A 27,286-nucleotide genomic window follows, 5' to 3' on the forward strand; every position below is an offset into this window, starting at 1 on the left:
CTCCTCCCCCACGCTTCCTAGCAACAACACTTCCCCTTATGGTGGCTGCCAGGGGCTAATTGTCTTTAAGTCCTTTGCTCTTCCACTTTCAAAGCACGCCAGGTTCTGGGAGAAGGGGGGTCGGGAATGCTTTCCAGTGATAACGTGTCAGCTGCCTGCTCTGTTTCTGTCTCCCCCTTCTCTTCTCCCAACACTTCCCAACTCTTCTGCTCACCTGCCTCTGAGCTGTGACCCTCAAACCACTGCTATACATCAATACTGCCTTCCTCTTCTCTTGAAGGTTCAGGGAGAGGGGGGAAACCTCCACCATTCATCCTCAGTCCAGTCCCCCTCAGTTCATTCCCTGACATCCAGCTTTTAAACCATCCTTTATCCAACCAGGGTCCTAGAGCAGTTTACAAAATACAGTTTATAAGATACCACCTAAAACCACAATGTAAACAAAGTAAAAAACAGCAAAACAACCCTCAATATTTAAGGTAAAAATAACCACACACTACACATTCAACTCCTTATATGGGAAATCTGAATATTGTCTTATTAACCTTACACTAAAGGCGGACAACAGGGACATCACCACAGAGAAACTAGGCGAAAGAGGGAGAAGATGGGAAGAGCATCTGACTAGTAGCAGTTTCACCAACCCCTAATGGGTGTCTGTGAAGTAACTGTAACATTATGAGAGAAGTTTAAATGTAAAGATGCTGTTCAAGTATGAAAAACGTCTTGGTTGGTAAATGGTTAAATGAATAAGAAGAAAAAGACTGGCAGTTTAGCCCCAGCTGAATCCAGGAAGGTACAGGGCAAAGGGATTATTTCAGTTGGCAGTTTCCCAAGAAATAACTGCGCTGGTACAGTTACTAAAGAGTGGGCTATTATCTTGTCAGGTTTCCCATTACGACAGTTGGCTGTAGAACTCAGATTTTATATGAATCAGTAGAATCCCAAAGGTCAAGCAGTGATAGGTCCTTTAGCAGACATTCCTTTTTAAGCTCATTGGTCCTTAGTTAGGGTCTAATGGGATGCCTAATTTTCAGTGGGGGAAACACCTTGTGATTGGTTAGGGAGTTCTGGCTGAAGAGAATAAAAGGGCAGGGACAGCATTTTGGGGGAGATGGTCGTAGAGGGACTGAGAACGAGATGCAGAAAAGGGTGTAGGTAAGAGCTGAAGAAGCAGTCACAAGCCAGAGAAGGGCTGAGCAATCCTTATGACAGCAGGCAGCTGTTCAAGAAGAAGTCAGGACATTAAGAGCTGAAATGACCAGAGGGTGAAGCTGATAAGGTTTGTAGGGAGGAAAAAAACTCCAACAGCAGTCCTCCAGGGGAGCCAAAATCAGACTGTCAGTTTGTAATTATTTTCTTAGAAAAACAACAATGTTTTGGGTACAGACCTCAGTGAAGCCTGTAAATTAACTGGGGTGAACACTCCAGGATTCTTCAAGTTCTGCATACAGTGAGTTAACTTAAGGAGAGCTTAAGAGCAACTGGCTATTGGTTTAGATAAGGCAAGTGTTGTAAAGTAACAGTATCATCTTAAAACAAATATCTCACACGGTGTTATTTTGCATTTTACCACAAATTATATTATATTATTAAGTTTTAATAAATTAACATGCATTCCTTTTACTTTTAAATATAAGTGTCCTGATCTGTTTGTTCCACGTCTAAACACAGTTATTGTATGTATTGGTAAAAGTGGAACGGGAAAAAAATTATTTGTAACTAAATGACAGCACTGCAGCAGTGATATATAAAAGGGATAAGAAAAGGAGGAATTCGAAATAACAAAGGTGCATGTGGCATATACATATAATTTTTTAAAGGCGGGGTTGTGAATCAAGAGATAATATAAAAAAAGAAAAAGCAAGAGCCACCACAACATGGGGTAGAGCAGTGGAATGGTAAAATCTAGAGTCTCCATGAAGTGATGGAGCTAGTGATGTGGACTCACAGTACCCAAGCCATGTTGAGCATGGTTCATGTTTATTTCCATGTTTTTCTTGGCTCTCCACAATCAACCAAGCAGACCTTCACAAGTGGGGAGAGTACTGTCACACTTAGAAGCTTGCAACCAGATGCCTATGAGAACAGGCCTTTGGCGTGATCCAGTTGGACTCTTCTTATGTTCCCTCAGGGAATAAAAACAGCAATGAAACCGACAAAGACATACCCAACACTGCTGCTTGCTTTCCTGCTGCTTGCTTTCCTGCCTGCTTATGTACAGGGGTTCTGCATGGGCGGAAGAGTTGGCAGCTCCATATATTCATAACGGATGCCAGCAAACTTCTCCCAAACTGGGCTTGGGAAAAAAACCTCAAAAGAGAGGCAAACTTTACAAATTCTCAGATTCTTAATCTGAGCTGGAGAAGAACTCCTTCACATACATACACCTGTTGTTCCATCCCAACAAACCCTCTTCAATGGTCCCCAACGCTAAAATAGCATTCATTTACTGGCTAGCAGGGGTGGGAACACAAAGAAAGAGGGCTGCCCCAGTGTGGTAGATGTGTAATCTCCCCAGGGGTTATTCTGCCACTATAGTAGTACTTCAGAAAACCACATCAAACCTTTCCTCCTGGCATGCTACATAATAGCACATAAGGGCAGTGGAAATAAGAGGATGGGGGACACATCCTTTCCTAATAATAATAATAAAATAATAATAATAATAATAATAATAATAATAATAATAATAATTTATTTATATCCCGCCCTCCCCAGCCGAAGCTGGGCTCAGGGCAGCTAACAACAATCAAAATAATCCAATATTCTAAAAACATTCATTCTAAAATTAATTAAAAGCAAATTAAAAGCAAAAGTTCTGTGCAGATTGCCAGAGGAGGGGGTCAGGCTGTGCCCTGACCAAAGGAACAGCTCTGTCTTGCAGGCCCTGCGGAAAGATGTCAGGTCCCGCAGGGCCCTAGTCTCTTGTGACAGAGCATTCCACCAGATTGGAGCCGCGGCCGAGAAAGCCCTGGCTCTAGTTGAGGCCAGCCTAACCTCTCTGTGGCCTGGGATCTTCAGGTTGTTTTTATTTGCAGACCGTAAATTTCTCTGTGGGACATACCAGGAGAGGCGGTCCCGTAGGTACGAGGGTCCTAGGCCGTATAGGGCTTTAAAGGTTAAAACCAGCACCTTAAACCTGATCCTGTACTCCACCGGGAGCCAGTGCAGCTGGTATAGTGCCAGATGAATATGATCTCGCAGCGAAGACCCCATAAGGAGTCTTGCCATGGCATTCTGCACCCGCTGGAGTTTCTGGGTCAGTCTCAAGGGCAGCCCCACGTAGAGCGAGTTACAATAATCCAGTCTGGAGGTGACCGTCGCGTGGATCACAGTGGCTAGGTCAGGGCGGGAGAGATTTTTACCCCACCCATCTGGCTGGGTTTCCCCAACACTCTTTTTGCTGTAACTCAAATCTCCACTGCTAGCCAGTTAAGCAAAAGAATAGCAACAGTGTTTTATGGAATTTGGGGTTATTTGCGGACCCTCAGATTTGTCGGGAACAGATCTAAGTTTTTTTAAAAAACAGAAACAAGCACATATAGCTATTCTTCCATTTAAGCTCAACTGAAACCTGATTTTCATGTCCTCCTGCATACCAACCTGATGATTTTGGGTGGTATTCAATCAAGTTTTACTTAAAGTAGACACACTGAAATTAATGCACCTAACTCAGTCATCTCCAATCATTTAAATGGGTCTTCTCTGAGTAAAACTTAGCTGGATGCCACCCTTTGATTTGAAAAGATGATACTGAGAAAATTTGATCTTTTATTGCAATAATTTACTAGGCAGTTATTTTAAAAATACTGTAAAATTCTTTCATTTCTTTCCAAGCTACAAGTTAATGCAACAAGCTCTTGTAGGTCCAAAACAGTAAAATCTGAATAAGCACTTTTAAAAGTCCCAACAGACTTGTAACACAGTAAGAGCGATGAATTCCAACCGCTTGAGACACAAACGGAAAAGATTTTGGAACTGAGAATTACATAGCATGGCTCTTCTTTAGTCATGGTGTGCAAAGTTGCCTTTATCCTAAGCAATTAATTACAAGTAATACCCATAGCCATATATTCAAAGTCAACTAGATTTGGAGAGTAATCGCCCAATACTGTCAATGCTTATGTAACTCTGTCCAAATTGTCATTAATGAGACTTTCAGGAACATTGAGAGCCAGCGTGGTGTAGTGGTTAAGAGCGGTAGTCTCGTAATCTGGGGAACCGGGTTCGTGTCTCTGCTCCTCCACATGCAGCTGCTGGGTGACTTTGGGCCAGTCACACTTCTTTGAAGTCTCTCAGCCCCACTCACCTCACAGAGTGTTTGTTGGGGGGGGGGAGGAAGGGAAAGGAGAATGTTAGCTGCTTTGAGACTCCTTCAGATAGTGATAAAGCGGGATATCAAATCCAAACTCTTCTTCTTCTCTTCTTCATTGTGACACTAATAATTTCTGACTGTATTGTTCAAACAAACAACCGGATTTCCCCTCATATAGACTAACTGCAAATACAACGCACAGTTATTGTCACAAACCCTACTGAGGATTAAGCATGGGCAAACGTGCAACAGACTGCAGCCATTGTACAGTGACCCCAGTCTAGAGGTCTGTATTTTCTCCACTACAAGCATAAAGCTTGCTTGACAGTTTATGGGAGACTGTAGTTAGATGGTAATAATACCTTTGTTGTCAATGTACAACCTGTGTACAATGAAATTAACCGAGCCTCCTTCTCCCCCCCCCAAACACTCAATCTCATTGCCCTCTGTGTGCTTGTCGCACAACACACCAACCCTGAAAGTCAGTTGCACTATATTATTTTCCGTTCAGCAGCCTAACAGCTGTGGGCCTCAACTGTAGTTTAAACACACACACACACACACACACACACACACACACACCTAAAATATATAAATAGTAATTTTATTTTTTAAAAAAGCTGTGTCTATTCTAATGGGAAGCCAGGAAATACCTCTGAATTTCTATCACAATACTGAGTCAGACCCAATGACTGCCCAAGCTGTCCAGAGTTTCAGACAGGGGTCTTTCCCGGCTATACCTTGAGATAGGGAGGCTGAACAATAAATCTTTTGCATGTAAAGTCTTTGTTCTACCATTAAGCTGCTGCTTTTCTCCCTGAATTCATTTGCAAGGAGCCCAAAAGTGAACATGTGTACACGTATAGGGTCAAGGGTATCAGAACACACATCTGTGTGTGCAAAGGGTCTTTTCAAATGGAAGCTTTGAATGTGCGAAGAGTGGGGGTCAGCAGGAGCAACCCAAATGAGTTTTACATTTCCATTAGTATCCAAACGTTGGGGGGCGGGGGGAGAGAGACCACCGTAACCCTTCCTGCAAACCCATGTTGTGCTTGAAATATGTTTGATAGAAACTGAGCATCAACCCATCAGTTTGGTGAATAATATTCTGAGACTGTGCAGCTTGTACTGGTAGCATAATCTATAGGTATAAGCAACCATGATCTCTTCTTATCTCTTCCAAACTATGTCAGATGTCAGCACAAGATGGCCTCTCATCTCCTGTCATAACTTTAATCTTCCAGAAGCCTGCTGTCCATTTGCCGCTAACACAAGAGGGGTCTACAATACCTTCCAAGACAGAATGAACCACCAGTAACTGAGGATTTCCTTCACTTTGGCTGGAGCTATTGGTATCAAGTATGAATATGCATTATGTTTCTGGAGTGATGGGTTTTGCAATATGGAGACTTGACTTTCTAAAGGAAGAGTAAATATCACATTTCCTTAACATTTAACATCATTTGGTAATCATTATTGCTGCTCAGGACCTACACCAAGCGTGTAGATCCTCTCTGCTTTGTCAGTAATGTGAAACATTAGCAAAGCATCATGAATACTCACATTTGCCACCCAAAGTGTAACAAAGATTTGTTGGCAACGCAACTTTCACCCCACGTACCAAACCAGGGCTTTCCCAACTAGAAGACCACACATTCAAGAAGTAAATTATATAAAGCCAAAACCATCTGGACTAAAGTATCACAGTCAATGAGACTTTAAACCCACAAATCCCACAAAAATTGTAAACACACACACACGGAGAATGGATAACAATTTAAGGGGTCCACTAACACCCCTTCCATACTGGTAAAAATGAAGGAGTGCAATACATGAAAAATGGAGAAAGGCCACAAATGCACTCTGATATTTACTCAGATTATTATTTTTGAAGTTTATACGGCCTAATTTTAGTCCCATTTATATGTACCGTATGCTCAGGACTATAAATACCCTTTCCCCTGATACACAGCAAGTTCATGGAACCAACAAATCCAAACATTTTATTACCTGTGTGCCAAAGACAATCAGTTCCATTCATACTGCAGAGCTTTTAATCATAAGTTTACATTTTAAACAGAATTGGGCGGACGTCTAACAATGTACATGTTCGGTATAGGCAACAGGCCTTTGATTATTTAAACCTTACCCTGGTTATCTAAAGCAGCTGAGTTTGCAAAAGGCCAGACATGAAACTGGAAGTCATTTCCACTGCAAAGTTTTCTGTTATTGATGGGGAAATCAAAAAAGCAGCATTTGAAAAGGCATTTTGCACTTTTGTATCTACTGAAATTCAGGGCTATGTGTATATACAGATGTTAGTTAAAGCGAGCAAGCCTTAATGTCATTTACTCATGTAAGAATGCAATCCTATGGCCAGTAGGAGGGCACCCCCAGGGGACATGGGATAGATGGGATATCTCTATCCGATATCCAGTCTGAGAGGGAGACCCTATATTGTACCCCCATTTTCTGCTGCTGCTAAAGCCACTGATGGGCTGGACCAGCCAATGTTAGATATCAATGTTAGTGTCTATATTGGTGGGCCAAAAAGGAGGATTTAGGGGAGGGGGCAGAATGGGGAAAGTCCAGGGAGCTTTTTGGTTCCAATAATTGAACACCGTTCCAATGCTTCGAAGTGCCCCTAAAGCAGGGAGAAATTTAATCACTCTCAGGAGTGTGTCTAAATCTCTCCCATTATATCACATTGCATGGGAAAACATACAAAAATGGGGGGGGGGGGAGGTTAAACTAGGAAATGGGTGCAGAAATGCAAAAGTTTCTTCGTCTGCCCTCATTTCTACCTTGCTGGCTCAAGCCAGTGAGGGTGCTGGGTATGGGAGCGGAACTGCTTTCAATCCCTCTGTCTATTTAGGATTGCAGTTGTGGGCAGAGCTGGCTGGCTCTATGAACAGGAGCACCCCATGCTACATTTTGTTGTAGGTCACACTTGTTAAGACTAGTTCTCATTGAGATGGTAAGCCTGTGTTTTGACTCTCCCACTTCTGAGTTCATGCAGGGACTCGCTACCACCACCACCAAAAAATCCCCATAGAAACTTAGTTGTCAGTTCTAGCCTAGTCTTCTCCTTGACTTGCTAGCTTTCTACGTTCATGGATTTTTAAATATTTTCAAATGGATGAGTATGCTGTAATGCAAACCATCACCTGCAATCTCAGGTCATAATGCTCAGACGCAGTTTGCCATCTCAGAGAAAGAACTAAATCTTAGGTTTAGAACACATTTGGTATGCTTTCCATTTTAAAAGTATATTCACAGCTTTTCATTTTATAGAGGTAAAAATTAATCTTATCAAGTCTTATCAAGTTGAACGTATTAACATTTTGAATGAATTATCTGGTTCTTGCAACTTGCCTCCCCTTCAAAAAAAATATCCCAACAGTATTGTTCCTTTTACAAAAAATAACGACAAGCCATTCATTCCCTTGTTCATAAATAAATTCATTTCTGTGCACATTGTTTGAATTACCATCTGAAGTTTGTCTTGTTCTTTCTCTAAACCAAGTCTGAGGGAAGGGTGTAAATATATGACTACAAGAATAAAAACACATGATTCCAGTTGGTCACTGCCAACATATAAAAAAATAAGATCAGACAAAAAAAATAATATTATCTGCCAAGTGACGTGTTACTTTGAACCAGCTGTTTCTGTGCTTTGTCACAAATATTCAATCCAGCAGCTACTGGAAGCCGTTTCCCTGAACTGTAAGCAATAACAGTGCATTAAGTAAAGAGAACACAAGATACCATCCTTTCTTTGAGAAAAGTGGGAACACATTGGATTTTATAGCAGGAAAGATGACAAGATGAAAACTACTAACAATATGCAATGGACCAAACATATAAAAACTGGAATTCCCAATTACAAAGTACTCTTGTCAATATAGACATATGACAGGAAACCTAATTTAGAATGCAATCGTACGCATCTTTAGCCAGAAGGAAGTCTCATTGAAGCTGAATGTGACTTGCTCCAAGATAAAGTGTATATATGATTGCATCCTTAGGGCCCTTCAGAAGAAATCAAGCAGCAATGCATGTTCCGAATTGCACGACTTCAGGTTGTGAGAGAGGAGGATTCACACTTGAATACTTCCCAGCCTATCTGTTTCTAAAGCACACAAGAAGATAGCATGTCAGGGAGAAGGCTTCACTGATTTATTTCTCTCTCTCAAAAGTTACAGGGGTGGTTGTCCTGGGTGCAAAATTGTTAGGGGCACAACAACAAAATGTTTATTTGGCTTCACACCCATCATGAAACACAACACAATAAAACAAATCAAATAAAACAGCGGACTCGTACAAACCACAAGTAGTATAACACAGTTCACAACTCACAAGGACGGATATTAGCCATTCATAAGAAAAGTTTAAGATTAAGATTAAAAAATTTTGGCACTACACTAAAATCAATATCTGATGTCATTATAGAAAATTCTTATAACTATCAATAATCAGCTAACATTCCGTTCCGTCTCTTGTACGAGAGGACGGCTGTTAGGAATTTAGCAACCTGTAGGGTAATATAAGGATCCACATCTTGAAGAACCCAGGCAAGCTGTAGGTCTACTGGTTTGTCAGCCATAGGCTGGATTATGGGGTTTAGTATACTAGCACTGTACAAAGGGCAGATAAACATAACATGATGTAGAGATTCAGATGTTTTCATTTCACAAGCACACATTGAAGGGACTTGGCCTTTAGTGAATCTATGTCTCAGCACGTTTGTTGGAAAGACATTGAACCAAGCTCTAATGAAGGCATATCGGTGAGACGCGGCCATAAGCGATGTTAAGTAGGACGGAAAGCGGTAGATAGGGGTTATGCCGAAATTTAACGGCGAGCAGGCTCCACCACCAGCTACGAAATTTTGGTATAGCTCCGCATCATCCAGCCTTTGATTTATACACCTTTTTGCCACATTTAGATCCAGTTTGAGCAATTCAGTGGGTGAGATCTCATAGGACAGGGGCACAAAATTTCAATGTCTAGGGCTGTCTCAATAGAGCTGCGCACTTCTTTCGCTGGGTTCCACTGAAAATGACTTCTCCATGAGAACCAGGAAGTGACCTGTTCACACAATGAAACAACTCTTCTTTCCTTATCCCTGTGGCTGCGATCTCCTGGGTGAGGCAGACACTGTTTGGCAGTTGAATGCACATATTCTGTCTGTTTTCCTCCCACCCACCCCCTCCCACCCTCTGCATGCCCTGGGCACTGGCAACCCACGCTATGCCACTGGTCTCAACCATTACCAGGAATGCAGTCCTAAAGCTATTGGGCTGGATACAAGGAAACATAACTAACCCTGCTGTATGGCTGGAAGCTAAGCAGTTCTAGGCCTGGCCAGTGCCTGACTGGGTGGCTGCCTAGGAATCACCTGAACACTGCCTTGGATTCCATGACAGAAGAAAGGTGGGATATATGAGTAAGAAAATAAAATAAGTGGAAGGAAAACAATTGTGTCACAAATGCTTGCAAAAGCATTCACACAATGAATATGCTCTTTGGCCATTTTCATGCTTCTGTTATTTATTTTATTGATTATGTTTCTATACTGCCCATGTAACTGCCAGAAGTTGCATAAGCTGCTGGACAAAGCCCTTTAAGTTCATTTTTCTCATGCAATGTATTTTTTTTTTTTAGGTATCCTGGTTCATGATGGATAGATCAGTCAGTAGAACCTGAGTCTCTTAATCTCAGAGGCATGGGCCCTAGCCCCACATGGGGCAAAAGATTCCTGCATTGCAGGGGGTTGGACTAGATGACCCTTGCGGTCCCTTCCAACTCTACAACTCCATGATTTTATGACTTTTAGATAAAGATCCAGAGAGCACATTAAAGGTGGTGAAATTCTGCGCGATTGCCATAAAACTTAGGGAACAAGCTGTGATATCATCATGATTAAGGTTTTAAATGACAACATCAGGTTATATTTTAGTGAGTAAGATCTAATTTATATATTTTAATTGCTGCTATATCTGTACTGCCCGTTATACCGAACTGCAAATTTAAATATATCCCTGTTTTGTTTTTGTATGTGAGCTGGAACTGGTCTGTGACTGAAATAATAAATTCATTCATGACTTTTAGCTTTAAAAAGCTTACAACATGGCTAACCATGGAGCTCAGTGCTCTCATGTAAGGTCAGGAACATCTGTTCTGTGAGCAGAATACGCCTTTTACAAAAGAAAAGTGCACTTCACCCAACCTATGAAAATGTATTCAGCCTGTGGAATTGCATGCAGTGGGCAATAATGTATAGAACAGGCAGCATTTCTCGCAATCATAGTCACTGGAAAAGTGACTCCAGCAGAAGAAGAAACTGTTGCCAAGTCTATCTGTGACTGCCTGAATCTATACACTACACTTCCCCATGCAAGCACATTCCCAAAGATGGTTGGCACTGCTCAGAAAGCATCTTGTGCTGGGCAGGAATTAATCACTGGATACAAACTATACTGGCTGGTGCTGATGGCAGCTGAAATTCAGCCACATCAGCAGAGCCATTGCTTAGCCACTCCTGCTTCATGCTTTGTTTGTAGGTTTCCTGGTGGCATCTGACTAGCCACAGTTGCAAAGCAAGATTCTCAACTGCATTGACGCTTGGTCTGATTCAGCAGGGCTCTTTGTTCCTATGATGCAACTGTTTCGGGAATCTCTTGGATGGTAGTGATTGGGAAAATACTGGTTCTTTTAATGTCTTTTGCTTAAAAGTGATATAAAAACAAACACCAACACCATATTTACTTCCAAGTTTGGACGAGCTTCAAGTATAACACTTTGAGAAGTTGAGCAGCTGTAAAACCATTAGTAGTATTTTTACAGTTCATCTCAAGCTCACCAAAATATCTTCAATGGGTACAAATGCTCCTGAAAATATTTCTAAACTGCGCTTATTTAAGTAGAATTAACATCAACAGTTTTCTAACTGGGAACTACGTCCATCAAATGGCCATTCCAGAAAGGAGCAGGGAATGCCTAAAGATCACTGTTAATATCTACTAGTTTAACTCTACAATAGTGAATGTTGCCAGAAGTGTGCAATATTGTCCGCATTCCCTTGTGATTGCATTAGAAATTCACTGCAACAGATCCATAGCCTTTAATTGATTAGTTGCTGTAGAAAACCACTCTTTATTCAAAGCCACATAGGCTCATAATTATATATAAAAGCAGCTTACCTATTAATGTAACTGAGAGCAACATAAGTTGGCTGTTGTAGTTCTTGCTTCTCCAATACACGGGGGTCTGTATCTGTAACAAAAGATATATGATTAAGAGGGTTTGATTGAATTAGGATTCAAATCATATGAATAAAAAAGGCATCTGATGCCCGGTTCTTCAAATCACATACAGGACAAATTATTTTTTCATTCTGAAATAACAGACATACTGGAATACCATTTTTTTTTAAAAAAAGATTGATTTTTTAATTAGTTCACATCATAATTGGATTAAATCACAAAAATGGAAAACAAATAGGACATGATATAGAAACAGAGAAAATAGCCATCTGATAATGTACACCCAAGTAAATAAACACAAAACAAGAGTTAAGGAAACAATCTGGCTCTTTATTTAGGTGCAATGGCATCTGTTGAGAACTGGCTTCCATGGATGACATGAAAGAATGCCATTTAGTATATAATGTTTTTTGGGCCAGCTAAATGTTGTGCAAGATTATGGGCACCATAAAGTGTTGTGAATTAATTGTGTAATGCATGTGAAGCAAATGGATAGGCCACCAATGGTGGAATTGCTCCTGAAATACTCTTTATTGTAACCTAGTGTACAGCTGGCTCTTAAAACACGTTATAATAAAATTCTGCTCTAAGAATGCAGAATCCCCCTGGTGTGTCATAAATTCGTACCCAACATTTTTAACTAGGCATAATCTTTTACCTAAATGTTAAAAGTGAGGGAAATTGTTTAAGAATATTATGAACAACTGTTAACTTTAACCACATATTTATTTATTTTTAAAAAAAAGTTTTGTGGGGATACAAGCAGAATAACCATTTGGCCTAGTTCTCCAATCTGTTAAAGTCATATTGAAACCTGATTTTATCTTCTGAAGTACCCCTCACAGTTTATATCTGCAAATTTGACGAAAACCCCCACTATTTTTTAATACAAGCCAAAAGATGCTGAATAATACCAGGCCCAGGACAGGCCCCCTGTCACACCCCACTTGTCCAGGATTATTATTATTATTATTGTTATCATTATTAATTAAATTTGTATACTGCCCTTCATCTGAAGTAGGCTTGCCATATTTCAAAAAGTAAATCCAGACACAAAATGTTTTTTGGCAAATTTGTTGAGCTAGGTTGCCATATGTCCGGATTTTCCTGGACATTGCAGCGATTTGTGTCCAGACACTGTTTCCAACTGTCATATTCCGGCAGTGTCCGGAAAATTCCGAACATATGGCAACCCTATCTGAAGATCACAGGGAGGTTTACAACATAAAAAGACAGAACGAGTATAGTAAATGCACAACACCCGCCTCCCCCAAACCAATAACTCCCTTTCTACAAACACATTAATAAGGCAATCAATTGTTTTATCAGCCAAAAGCCTGGCTAAAGAAAAAGTTTTTGCCAGGCAACTAAATGACATGTAATGAAGGGGCCAAGAGAGCTTTCCTGAGGAGAGCATTCGACAAACGGGGATCCACTGCAGAAAAGGCCAATTTTCTTGTTGCCACCCTCTGAACCTTTTATAAAGGGGAGCACATGAAGTAGGACCTCAGATGATAATTGCAGGGTCTGGGTCTGTTTGTAAGGGGAGAAGCGTTCCTTGAGGTGCTGTGATCCTAAGCTGTTTAAGGCTTTATAGGTCAAAACCTGAACTGAGCCTGGAAACTAACTGGCAGCCAGTGCAGTTGGGCCAGGATTGACATGACATGCTCAGACCACCTTGCCCCAGTGAGCAACATTGCCACCAAATTCTGCACCAGCTGAAGTTTCTGAACCACCCAGTCTAGGGAACCACACACTAACAGTGCCTCATTCTTATCTGGGTGGAGCTTCAGTTTGTTGGCTCTCATCCAGTCCAATGCAGAGGCAAGACAATAATCCAGCACATCCACTGCCCCACTTGCAGAAACATAAGAGAAGTAGAGCTGTGTGTCATCAACCTATTGCTGACAACATAACTCCAACATACTCCAGGGTGATGCGGGCGAGAACTCTTTGGCCAGTCAACCAGCTACAAAATCATCAAGTACAATGGTAGCTCAGGTTACAGACGCTTCAGGTTACAGACACTTCAGATTACAGACTCAGCTAACCTGGAAGTAGTACCTCAGGTTAAGAACTTTACCTCAGGATGAGAACAGAAATCGCGCGGCGACGGCGGGAGGCCCCATTAGCTAAAGTGGTACCTCAGGTTAAGTACAGTTTCAGGTTAAGAACAGACCTCCAGAACGAATTAAGTTCTTAACCCGAGGTACCACTGTAGTAACATCGTCTAGCCAGGATTTGCCAGGATTACTTTTCTTATGGCCCGCTTCTACAAATCACTGCACAAGTAGCACATCTTCTTGAACTGTACAGAAGCATCCTAGTATTAGGTCAATGGCAGATTTTTCCACTCACACTATCACTGCTGCTACCTTGCTTGAAATCATGTATGGGAAATGTATGTGGAATGTTGTGAACATATGTTAAAAGTGGAAGAAGAAGAGTTTGGATTTGATATCCCGCTTTATCACTACCCAAAGGAGTCTCAAAGTGGCTAACAGTCTCCTTTCCCTTCCTCCCCCACAACAAACACTCTGTGAGGTGAGTGGGGCTGAGAGACTTCAGAGAAGTGTGACTGGTCCAAGGTCACCCAGCAGCTGCATGTGGAGGAGCAGAGATGCGAACCCGGTTCACCAGATTACGAGTCCACCGCTCTTAACCACTACACCACACTGAATAGCGAAACACTACCAAAACACAAATAAAAGCTTGTGTAATCTAACCACAGTTAAGGAGTGCTCAGGGTTTTCATTGACAAAAGGGGCAGGGCTGCACAGCTGCCTTGCTAGCAAAGAGTAGCATTCTGCTTTAGCTGTAGGAGCACATTCTGTTTCAAACACAACAGCTAGGTTGCTGCAAATATAACTCTGGCCTACCTGAAAACATTAGGAGGGGAAGCCCCTTTAATTAGCAATGCTTTTTCAGTTTGTTGAGGCATTTTATATGTTCATTTTAAAAGAAAACAAAACCAAAGCACACACCTCAAGCACCAATTTAGACTGCTCCATTGAGATCCATTACCTATTTCCTGCCAATGCTCCAGTCCTGATTTTTCTCAAGCTCCGTCCTGTTTGTACAGATTATTTTCTGAAGCTATCCATCAGAAATTCAAAGCAAAAATTGTGTGTGCGTGCACAGACACTAAAATACATGCCACTGGCATATTTCTATTTGAAAAGGAGAAACAAAGAGGAAAATTAATTCCCTCCAAAATTGATTTTCCAGTCTGAACAGGGAAATATTGCAATAAAAACCAAACCAGTGTGTAATGGTTCTAGGGGTTGCTCATGCGTAAGTTGCCGCCACTCCTGGCTAGGTTACCTGGTTGAACCCTTTCTGGCTGGACAGCCCTTCACTTCGTGGCTGTCTCAGTCGCTGGCAGAATCCGTCAGTGGGCGTTTCTTGAACTTCTTCCAGCAAAGAAGTTCTTTGACGCCAAGTCTCCTCCTACTCTCCCTGCGCGGAAGTCTTCTGCGCAGGGAGGGTGTGGGCAGCGGAGGACCCGTGCTCTCCCCGCTGGTCTCCGGTGAAGAGTCCTGGAGCCTCCTCTCCAATTCCCCCATCTGCCCCCCTTCTCCACTGGTGTTATGCTGATTTCCCTCCCCAGCAGATGGGCTGCCTCTCTCCCTACTGGGACCCTCTCCGGCATCCCTCTGGAGCCTTCCCTCCGCCTCTAGCTCTGATGGCAGTTCCCTGACACAGGGTGCTAATCTCCTCCCTTTGCTACATTAAGGCAAAGCAGAATTGAATATTTGAGTGTATGATGCTATACTATACCAAGTCTGACCGTTAGTCCTATATTGCTTTCTTTTGACAGGCAATGGGTCAGAGAGGCTCTGGTTTGCTACCAGTTTGTCATTAGAATGTGGTGACCTAAATAGTAAGCCAGCGCCATTTCATCAATGGAACTACTTGGAAGTAAGCATGCCAGCCAATGGATGGATCAGTCTATGTCTGGACTGGTCTTTTGTACATGTTTGCACATAACTGTCCACAAATTTACTCTATAACCTGTTGTGCCAGGTAAATTCCAATAAAATATTTCAAATATCATACGGGCATATCGTTTTTTCTTTTTAAAAAACACCACCAACAACAGGAAGTTTGTTTTTATGAACGTTAATACCTGTCTCAAAGACCTTGCAAAGAGGACAGGTTATAAATATAACAGTGGAAATTTCAAACTGAAAATTATTTGGAATTACTTTGGGACCCCCCCCCCCCAGTTTATAGATCGTATAGAATCTGCAGCTATCTTAATGTGGTGCCTTTGTGGGAGGAGAGATTTCCAACCAAGGTTCAAGCAATGGAGCCGATAACCAACCTTGAGTAAAACAACCACTTTGTTAGTAAACGTTACCAAACCCTTGAAATTGCTTGATGCATTTCCAGATGCATCCAGATTTTGACCGAAAGAAAACACAGTTCCTCTAACATGCACAAACTCAGCTTCTTGCATAATCAGTGTACCAGTGTGCCTAGACGTAGCTCAACATTATTGGTACCTTGCTTAGCCCTGTTCATCAGAGATAACAAGGCTTTGGGGATTTAAAGGCAAGTGACCTCCATGAAAAATTACCAGCAGTTGCCACTTTTAGAGCTTTTCTTGGCTTCTCTTTTTTCAATATCCTTGCTTACATCCCACCCACCTCTACTGCCTCCCCAGCATATGTCTGGCCAGAATGCCAAGTACATGCCTCCTCTTCCCATTATTGCCTGCTTCCCCTCTTCGGGCCCACATAACCACCTGTGTTCTTTCCCCTGTGGTTGTTCATTCACACCTATCACCCTTTCTCCCCAGCCTCCCTTATCCATGAAATTCCTTTCACTAATTTTTCATCCTCCTCCAGTTATGCTCTTCAGCCAGCTCTGTTCCCAATCTCGATTTCTGTGCGTTGCAATAAGTTATCTCCACGGAGGGAGCAGGCCAGCAATTGGAAGTGCTCTCCAAACAGATACGGGCTAGCTTAGCAAGATAGAGCAAAACAGGCATATAAAAATGCCAAGTCGAGGCTTTCAACTTTTCTTTAAGCATTAGCTGGGTAGTAAAATTAACTGAAAGTAGTCTAAACAGTTTCACATGGGATACCCACAGGGACTTAAATGTATCTGCAGATGACAAATGTTTCTTGAAAATCCTTCGCTGTGAAGCTGCTTTTCAACTCTGTTGGTCCTTTGTGGGGCGGGCGAGAGAGGGGGAGGAACAGCCTTAATGCAGCTACCACAGACTGGTGCACGTAAAACAGCTACAGCTGTCATTTATTCTGAACAGATCAGTTGTTGGTCATGTACCAAGCATCACCTTAACCCACTTGCTTCCTGAGTTAGTGTGTGGTACTAATGCCTCATTATTTTATGGCTCCTGTTGCACAATTAAGAACTTTACATTCCGTGTGCTCCCCTTCGCACCACCCCTCAAACAAGGCTTCAATGCTCAACGGCAAACAGAACAGGAACCTACCGCTTTGTACTAGGCAGCTATAAAGATTATGCAGTAAACCAACCAAGAGATCCGTCTGCCAATGTCCCATAGCACCAGGTTGTGTTTTTTTAAAAAAGGTTTCCTTTCCCTTTTTAAAAACAAGGGGAATTGAAACTGTTTGTTTATTTGGACTTTTAAGCTTGCACTTCACTGAACATTTGGAAAAGAGATCATATCTGAGTGACAAACACACATTAATATACTTTTAAAAAAATGTTTTTACAAATAATCTTGTTATTTCATTCTTTTTGTAAATTGCTTTGAGGTTATTTGTACAATCAGGTGGTATATAATTAGCATAAACAAACAAACAAACGAAAACATCAGCAGATTTTCAGGCTTTGCTGTGCAGCCAAATGAAATGAAATTCCAGAGACCATGCCCTAAAAGGCATACTGTTGTTGTTGTTGTTGTTGTTGTTGTTATAATATTTTTATCTGATTCTCCATCACAAAGGAGCCCAGAGCAGCAAACACATAAACAATGCATAAGTCCTCTAATAATAATGTTAATCATAATCATAATAACAAAGTGGGGAACAGCTACTAAAAAACGGGAGCAGATATATTGCCCTGGGGAAAGAATGTTCAGGGGAAGCTGATCTACACATTCAAAAGCAGCACATGGCACTGAACTACTATACCTCAGAATACGAGGGGAGGGCTGCATCTCCAAACACTTTCCCTTATTAAACACTCCCTGCATGCAGAAGACTAACATCCAAGGTGTGTGCAATTAGGAATGTGCATGCACATGCCTGCCCCACGATGGGGAGAAGAAACCACGGCGGGGGTGGCTGACACTACGGTTGGATGGACAAGTCTATTCCTGGTCCATGTCACTTTTTGCATGTGTCCCCTCACAAGTCTGTATCATTCGACATTAAGATGCACATTTGATATTGAAACCCGCAAAAAATCCACATTTCAAATGTGTGCTTCTCGGCATTTTTTGTGTGTCTAAATATATGCATTTTAAAACGCATTACCCAACTTTTTTGAGATGAGAACTGTATTGCAAAATTTGGAGCAGTGGGAAATCCAAAGGAGCTACATTCTGACTTGCATCTTAGTCCCGGTGGTGTGAATGAGGTCAGTTCATATTGGAATTCACACAAAGGAAAAAGTTGCTCAAGCATCACTTGTTGGCACACACCTGTGACTGGATTGCTGCCTTCCAACATGTGACCCGCAAGTAGGATTATCTGTAGTTTAACCTGGTTGCAAAGATTGTTGCAGTCTTTTATGGATAAACGAAGTAGAAAGCAACAATACTGAAAACAGTGCTGCCAGATGAGCATGTCTTTGGGATTAAATGGCTTGTCTGCGAAGAAAGTAAATACCCAAGCTGGAAGTACACATGAACACATCATTCCTATGATCGTAGTGAGGCCAAAAAAGTAAGAAAATATAATTTAAAATCAAATTATTCACTTAAAATCAAATTATTCACCTTAAACTGAGGTGTATATTGAAGTGATTGCACAACCTGATTCAGAAGTAAAATACTGTATGTATGTATCTGCTTGGGGGCAGGGAGGATAACCCGCTACATATTCAGTGTTCCTCATTTTTACAAATAATATTGTTATTTCATTCTTTTTCTAAATCGCTTTGAGGTTATTTGTACAATCAGGTGGTATATAAATGGCAGAAACAAACAAACACATCAGCAAATTTTCAGGCTTTGCTGCACACCTCTGATTCACCTGCCACTTTCACCACAAAAATGTGGGCAAGCATGCACTCAGTGACTTTGCTAGGAGGGGATTCAGCAACCTCAGTGCACACAAGATCCAGTAAAGAGGAAATGCTCATCAACAAACGTATGTCATAAATCCAGAACTGCCTGGCCTTCCATTTGCAGAAGCCAAGAACATGTGAGTGGAGCAGATATGCGTATGTGTGTGTATTAGTGGTGACTCAACAACATATTGATTATAGTTATTTTAATTGCTTATTTCATCAACCAAATAGGTTCAATATTAATTTCATCCACCATCAAAGCAATTAAGACATTTTTGCACACACTAACTGCTTTGTTTATTTACATGTTTTAACTATATGACTAACCCCGTATTTCCGAATCAGAGAACTAATATGCAAGCAAACTAACAGGAAAATGCTACTAATAAGAACCCTGCATATTTCCCTTGTAAAACCACACATCAAATTAGATAATGAAAACAAACAAGCAAAAAAAAAAAGATAAAAAGCAATATTCCCTGTTTAACAATGATTTTTATACTGCTCTGAACTGGAGGAAGCTTATTGAGTCATATTATGGATTTTATGACTGTTTAAGGGCTTTCAATATCAGATTTTTTTTTTATTTCAAATAAGAAAACTAATTGCATGACCATCTTGCTCCTCATATACGAGCAATGCAACAAAAAATGACCTTTGAAGCTCTCACAGAAACTTCATGTAGGCAATTAAAGTGAAAAATGAGATAGAATATGCATAACTTTTCAGCACTACCTCTTATGTATAAATAACACTGCGTTCAAACAAGGGCAGAGCAGGAAGAAGATCTGACCCAAACATTTATCAGCAAAGTCAGATACTTGTTGGTTTGCTTTCGCTTTACATGTGGCAGCATATGATAGACTAAATTGGTCTTTCAAACTTGAAGGCAACTTTCTCTCTCTTTTTTGCCATATCGTATTTGAATGTACATTCTCAATTTAATGTACCCAGAATTCTTTGTGGGAGAAAGTGGACTTCAAATGTGATTTAGACATACACAGCCAACGCTTTGCAAATAACTTTGTACACCAAAGAAAACACAGAATCACATCTTCTGTTTAATTGTGTGCAATCTTCTGGAGACATAGAACTGCCACTTATTTTATTATTGATGATCCTCAGTCTAGAAGTGCAGGTCCAATATCACATGCAATGATAATTTTCTGCTTATTGTGTTAATTTTTATATGGAAAACCTAATTATTGATGCAACCCTAGGCAATAATGGCTACCTTCAGCAGGTAGAACACCAATTAATCAAGTCAGCAGACTAGAGACCTCAACAATTATGAAAAAAACACACATTTGAGATGGAAAACCCCACACAAATCCTGAATCTACAGGGACAATTTGAGAAAAAAATAAATACAGGTTAAAATGACTCATTTAAGAATCTCTAAAGGTTTGCTCTCACATGTCACCCCTATCAGTTGTTCCTGGCAAGATCAGGTACCCTCTCCATGTTTCTGAAACAATTCATTCCATATTAAATGGAGTGCCAAAATCCCCCATAAGCATTTATAAAAGCATAATTCCTTTCCTTTCCTGTTTACTGTGAGACACCTGAAGCATCTTGAGCACCAACAAAATCAAAGAATTGTGGAATTATGGAGTTGGAAGGGACCCCGAGGCTCATCTAGTCCAACCCCCTTCAATGCAGGAATCTGACCTAAACCATCCGTGACAGATGCCTATCCAACCTCTGCTTAAAAACATCCAAGGAAGACGAGTCCATACCATTTACATTCCATTAATTAAAATGAAAAACACGGGGAACTTTATGCATGGTTTTATGCATGATTTTGGCCATTCATACTAACAGCTCTATAAAGAAGGCTAATACCATGATTGAGCAGAGATTTCATCTGTTGTCTCCTAGCTCGTAGCTCACTCTCTTGAAAACTATAACACACCAGGTCTTTAAAGAAATGAAGTAAAAGTTAGGCTTGCTCCAAAACAGGCACAGGGGGGCTGTACATGAGAATTAAATAAAGAATTATTATACATACATATACATATCTATCCATGTCTGTCTGTCTGTCTGTCTGTCTATCTATCATCTATCTATCTATCTATCTATCTATCTATCTATCTATCTATCTATCATCTCCTTGAAAATTGCATGGGATTGCACTGGAACTTGAACTACATACATTGTGTTGTCCAAACAAGCACATGACATACTTCAGGTAATTCAGTTCACATGTGTGAGCCATGTGAACATTACGTGTAAAAGGTGCTGCCCTGAAGGCTGTGCAGACTCTTAGCCTGCCTCCATGTCCACATGTTAGGAATGGAAACATACACAGGTGCAAAACCTTTCTACGTGAGCTAGAACCCTCATAATGCAATATTCCAGCTCACAGAGGTTTCCCCCAGCAGTTGTCCATCCTGGAGTGTTGATATCCGGCGTAAAGCCAAACAGTGCAGCCTCAGATACATAGTCAGAGCTGTTGCCCCACAGACCCTTTCTAAGCATAAAGGCAACAATTGTTCAGAGGAGATGTACTGTGTCGCATGAGAACCGATCATCATGACTGCATTTCCAGGAAAGCTGCAGGAAATAAAAATATGTGGCCACTAACCCTGCCTGAGGTGCAGCATTACCATAGCAAAACTGTTGGCAGCAGTAAAAAATAATAATAAATGAACAGATAAAAAGTTTAATGGCAACTTTGAACCGACAGCCCCCCAATGCTCTTCCTCAAATTTGGAACCACAAGGTCTCCCAGGAGAAGTTTCATCTCTATTTTAATTTAGATGATCCTCCAGGGACGGTTTTGGTTTTGTCAATTGGGAGGCGCTTGTCATACACAGAGGTCAATAATGACAGAATCTGGGAAACTCCTGTTTTAGTGCTATGGGCCTTAAATGTAAGAAGACAGGAAACAGTTGCTAAAAAGAACTTTTTTTAAAAAGGAAAGCCTGCCCCCTTTATGACTCTAGGCCATGGGTAGGCAAACTAAGGCCCGGGATTTCTTTTCATCCTATCTGAATAATTCTACCTACTTACCTACCGCAAAATTAATGTCATACGCTTTTAGAGCAGTCCAGCAGTTGTATTACCTGTATTACAGAGAAAGCTATTCACAATAAAATCTCAGGATAAAGGCATACAGCCGCCTCCGCTGGTGCCCAATAGGGAGACCCAGGGTTTTCCCAGTATGGCTTATAGCTAAACTGGATCCTGTGTGATTTCAATCTTGACTGGAAAAGTAAAGGGGCTGGTATACACATTCAGCAGGAGGTAGAAGTCTGAGACGATAAGAGAAGACTGTACCATCTCAATCTATTTTGAAATTCTCCCGCATACATGTAACATTGCAAGTATATTATATTGTTTCTGAGAGACAGAGAGGTTCTATCCTAGCCTGTTCCCTGCTGTGCTAATTTATCTAGGTGAATTAAAAAAATGTGATCCCCACCCTCTCTACCTGCAGTCTGAAATGATGAGCACCATTATACCACCACGGAATCAGCCCACTTAATTTACTATGCATGTAGACCATGTCAGGGGTGTGGCTTGAAAACTGGTAAGGTAAGTGGGGCATTGCAGAGCTGTGACATCAGTGCAATGCATGCATCTTTTGAAAGGAGGTGCATGCAGACAACACCCCAATGCCTTTAAAACTAGGGGAGGCAAGCAGCCCCTGCAGTCATTATGGTATTGTAGCCTTTCCCCCAATGCTAGAAAGAGCTAAACAGAGCTTTTTAAGTTTACTCCTCCAGGCTGACAGTGATTGGGGGACTGAAAAACAGCAGGAAGGGGAGAAACAGGGAAGGAGGAAGTGCTATGGCAGGCTCTGCAAAATTATTTGCTAAGACATTCCTCTGGCATATGGATCAGTTGTACCATACAAAATGGATAGGTAACTTGTAGCCCTAGGGCCTAATCTTTCTGGGCTCAGGACCCATTCTGTCCCTCTCCTGGGGGGGGGGGAGAGGGAGAGGGAGAGGGAGAGGGAGAAAGAAAGAAAGAAAGAAAGAAAGAAAGAAAGAGAACAAAGCAGCTGGCAGAGAAAGGGTTTGGCAGAAAGAGAGACAAAAGAAGGTGGCAAAAAGAGAGTAAGGGCTGTAGCACTGCCCAAAGCCATTTTAATATAAATAAAGAACAGCTATTAAGCTCATTGTTTTTCCACAAGCACCCTTGAATTCAGCTAGTGCTGATACCATACTGACATCTTGTGGTCTGCTTTTTTATAACATAAAAAAGAGAATCTATGTGGAAGATGCCCACACATGCCAAATTTTGCTGTTACTATATTATGAAAGACTGATTTACATTAGTGATTTATAAAGCAAGGAGAACTTAAAAAGACCTGTGACATGTTTTAGGCTGCAAAAAGTATTATGATGATGCAGATTTCCTGACTTTTGTTGTGAACAGATAGTTGACATGCTCACTTAGGAAATATATTTGCATTATAGAGCAAAAACAGACACAGGGATAAAGCTTAAAGAAGACACCCTTTTGTGAAAAGAAATGGGGATTTGCTCTCTCTCTCTCTCTCTCTCTCTCTCTCTCTCTCTCCCCCCCCCCCCCCCCCACACACACACACCGTGGGCGGTGCTGCAGTCCTCTGTAGGATACGGATGAGAGAACCACTTGCTTAAAGGTTCTACAATGTCAGTTCTGTTTCCTTTTATTGTCTTGTTTGTTATATCATGGTAAAGACTGCCCCCGACATCCCTTCTTGAACATCTGAATCATTGGTGCAAATCAAGTTAAGGAGAAGCGCAGCATCCTTATTTCCTTCCTGAATTTCCACTTTCACCTAAAGCAACTGCTTTTGAAGCAAATAAGTTTGTATTTCACCCAAAGATTCCTGAGCGTATAGCTTTGGGGCAAGACTGTATCAGAAATTCTCACTGAAATTATATGCTCAGGAAGCTTTTAGGTGAAATGCAACTGCTTTGCTTCAAATTGTAAGGAAGCAGTGGTGAATGAAGGCTCTCTGGCACCCGGTGCGGGGTGTTGAGGGGCAAGGCGAACCGCCCACAGGGTCGGGGCAAACCGCCCGACGGTGCCACTCGATTGCCAAATGGATGGTGCTCAAGTGGTGCCCATACGGACGGCACTTGAGTGGCGCCCATAACAACGGCACGCTCCCTCGGCCGCCCTACAGTGAGTGTAGCCCTTGGCCGGCCGCCATTTTGTCACCCCCCTCAGGGTGATGCCCGGGGCAGAATGCCCCCCTGCCCCCTTCCTGCGCCCCTGGGCAGTAGCATTTGTTGGTCTGCACTGTAGCAGCATCCTAAAATGAACTAGAAAAGTGTGCTTTTTTTAATAATATAAAATAACCACTGCACTAGTACACACTGTTATGTTTCTGGGTCAAAGCTTGACTAGAACAATGTGTACAATTTTATAGGCCTAAAAGAAACACAAACAAATCCAACAACCAGAGACAAACAGTTTCAAATGCTTTATACAACTAAAACCACCACATTGCAGCCAGGACAACTTCCAAGATAACAATTCAAAAACCTTTGTCAAGGCAATTTCTAATTACAGTGCTTTGCAAAAACAGAAGAACTATAGGATGCCTTCATGAGAAAAGGCAGTGATGCAAGTTCTGGTTGTTAGAGATATGTAAGGGCTCGTCCACACTTATGCTTATCGCACGCCTAGAGAACATGGGAGTTTTCCACTTGTCCTGTGCTTTTGAAGTACAGGTCAGAGCAGTTTTTCACTGGTCCCACAGCTCTGCCCAGGAAAGCTTGCTGCTTCCACTGAATCAGAACAAACTGTCAATCTGCAGAAAAACCAATTGCAGAAAAACAGCAGGTTTTCCAGGAGGAAAGTGGCAGGGCAAGCAAAAGTATGGATGAGCCCGAAGTAGTGGGTGTTATTGCCTTTGATTTCACATCTTCTGGGATGGGCAAAATGAAGGAATTTATACATTACACTCACTTTTGCAGTGTTGCATTCACTAACTAGCTGTCTCAACAATACTTCAAAGTGATCATCATCCCTTTTGTTTTGCTTTTTAGGTAAAACAAAAACAATATTTGGCACATTTCTAAACCACATTCTTTTCTCACTTTAAGAAGAAAGGGGCTATGACCCTGAAGACATCATGAGCATATAAACCATCTGAAATGAATTAGTGTGTTCCATGTTTGTTGTGCTCTATCAGCAGATGTTGTTCGTGAAAAAGTACAGCGTGTCATTCACCAGCAACAATATTGTTATTAATTGTTAAATGGGCCAACTCATTTCAGTTTCTCTTTCAGTGGAATATATTAATAAAACCTATTATCAGAGTTCAATCACTTCACCTGATAAACACACAGAGAGACTTTCTTTTGTCATACAGGTTCCATTTAGATATTATACCAAACCAATGATGACCACAGACCCTCCAAGTATCCTTATTTTCCAGAGATGTCTCTGATTTAGAGAAGCCATCCCAGTTTCTGATTTGATCCTGGAATGTCCTACTTTTCCTTAGGATGTCCCTATTTTCATTGGGAAAATGTTGGAGGGTATAGAGTTATCCGGCCTCTGAGCCATCTGAAGGCAATCCTATAAAGAGAAGGTTTTTTTAATGTTTAATGTTTTATTATGTTTTTATATATGTTGGAAGCTGCCCAGAGTGGCTGGGACAACCCAGTAAGATGTGTGGGGTATAAATAGTAAAAATATCATTATGGAATGGGATGTCCCTATTTTCATTGGAGAAATGCTGGAGAAGATTTTACTATGATTTGACGTGTTGTCTGCTCAGTCACTCCATGGTTTTCAATAAATCAACAAAACAGAATCAGAAACCATGGTTTGAAATGAATCTACACCAACTGTGTATAGAGTTATGCTTGAACTGACAACCCATGTGTTCATTAGAAGCTCTGCCTCTGGAGGCAGCTGCATAGTAGAAACAGGAGTGCTGAGCAGACAGAAAACAAAAGCAGGCATGTATCTCTAAATCATGGTTTGCTGAGCATATGGAAAACATGAAAGAAGACCAGCAGCTCTAAATCATGATTTGGCTGTCCGCTTGGGTGCTCAAACATTATCTGGATTCACAGTTATGGTTAGTGCAAACTTTGTTTTGTTTTGCTTTGAATTGATTGGCAGTTTTAGCCATTTATCATTCAGAGTGACAATCCTCATTTGAATGTGTAAATGGTTTTCCCTTGTACCCTGGGAGCCTACAAAGTCAACAAGCTAATTTTAAAAAAAGATGTACCCTTTTAATTAAATCGACATGGTGTGGGGGAAAGTGTGTCAGTTGACACTATGGTTAAAACAATGATTGCAGAATAGTAACTAAAACAGCAGAGCTGCCTAAAAAAGGTCAGCAGTATTGTCAGATCCTAAACAAACAAACAAACAAACAAACAAACAAACAAACAAACAAACAAACCACACTGATATTTAAAAGCCTGAGTAAATAAAAAATGTATTTACCAGGTACCGGAAGACACAAGATTTGGCTCCAGGACAGCCTCTCCAGGAAGATAATTAAAAGTTTTAGTAAAAACACATAAAAACCTGAACAACTTAGGACCCAGTTATCTGCAGGAGTGATTCTCCTGGTACTGTTCTACCTGGGCTTTTGGGATCTGTGAGGAACACCTTTCTTCTGATTCCATCTCTGGGTGAAGCCCACAGCTCCTTGCCTCAAGATATGGCCTTCTCAGTAGTAGCACCCTGTTGTTCCTCACCTGAGGTATAGCTGATGTGACAGTCTTATCTTTCAGTGCCAGCTAAAGCCCCATTAAATCCTTGAAGCTTTTGGTGGGGAGGAAAGATTTATATGCTGTTTTATGTTGCTTTTAAGGTTACTTTAAGTTTACTGGGTGTTCTCTATATTTGTTTTTATCATGTAACCTGCCCTAAGATAGCTTGATGAAGGGCAGAATAGAAACTGTATTAATAAAAATATAACATCACAAGAGCAAAGGATGTTGTAGGCTGTCCACTGAAGGCTGTCCCACTCCACTGGCTGAAGCCAGAAAGAGACTGAGAGTGACAAATGCACCAAAGGCTGGAAAAGGCACTGCCTGGATCTTTTAAAAGCCATTTTGGGGTCTTCCTTGCACTCACATGATTCTAAATTTCTTTGTGGCAGTTATCAATCACAACTATGACTCATTGGATAAAAACACCGAAAGCCTTTTATCTCAGAAAGCAATTCTTCAGAATTACACATGCATATTTTGCTTCACAGCTCTTGTTCTACGAGGACTAGAAACTCACTTTTAAAATAAAATACATAAAAACTTGGGAGTCTGGGTCCCCTGCTTATCTGGACACAGTACAGAAGTACCCTTTGGACTTCCTGCCAAGTCCTCTGCTTCTGAGAGGGAAGAATTGGATGGAAGAAACAATTTTGAACAGCAATTTTGAATCAGTCAGCAGAACAATGGCCAAGCACCTTTCTCCCATAGTTGTTTTGCTTCTATTCATAGCCTCCTAAAGTTGCTTTTCATTAAAAAACAACAACTGGGCTGTGAGAGGG

At 41.2% G+C, this 27,286-nt stretch overlaps 1 protein-coding gene across 1 annotated transcript in view; it reads right to left on the minus strand.

Annotated features, from left to right (window-relative positions):
• Positions 1-27,286, minus strand: part of JAZF1 (JAZF zinc finger 1) — a 134,045-nt gene that overhangs the window by 53,041 nt on the left and 53,718 nt on the right. Inside the window, exon 2 of the mRNA XM_083706095.1 lies at positions 11,524-11,596. Coding sequence (XP_083562221.1) covers positions 11,524-11,596 — 73 coding nt within the window. The remainder of the gene's footprint in view (positions 1-11,523; positions 11,597-27,286) is intronic.

Source organism: Podarcis gaigeae (assembly GCF_964106915.1).
Source record: "Podarcis gaigeae genome assembly, chromosome: 12".
NCBI classification, from domain to species: domain Eukaryota; kingdom Metazoa; phylum Chordata; class Lepidosauria; order Squamata; family Lacertidae; genus Podarcis; species Podarcis gaigeae.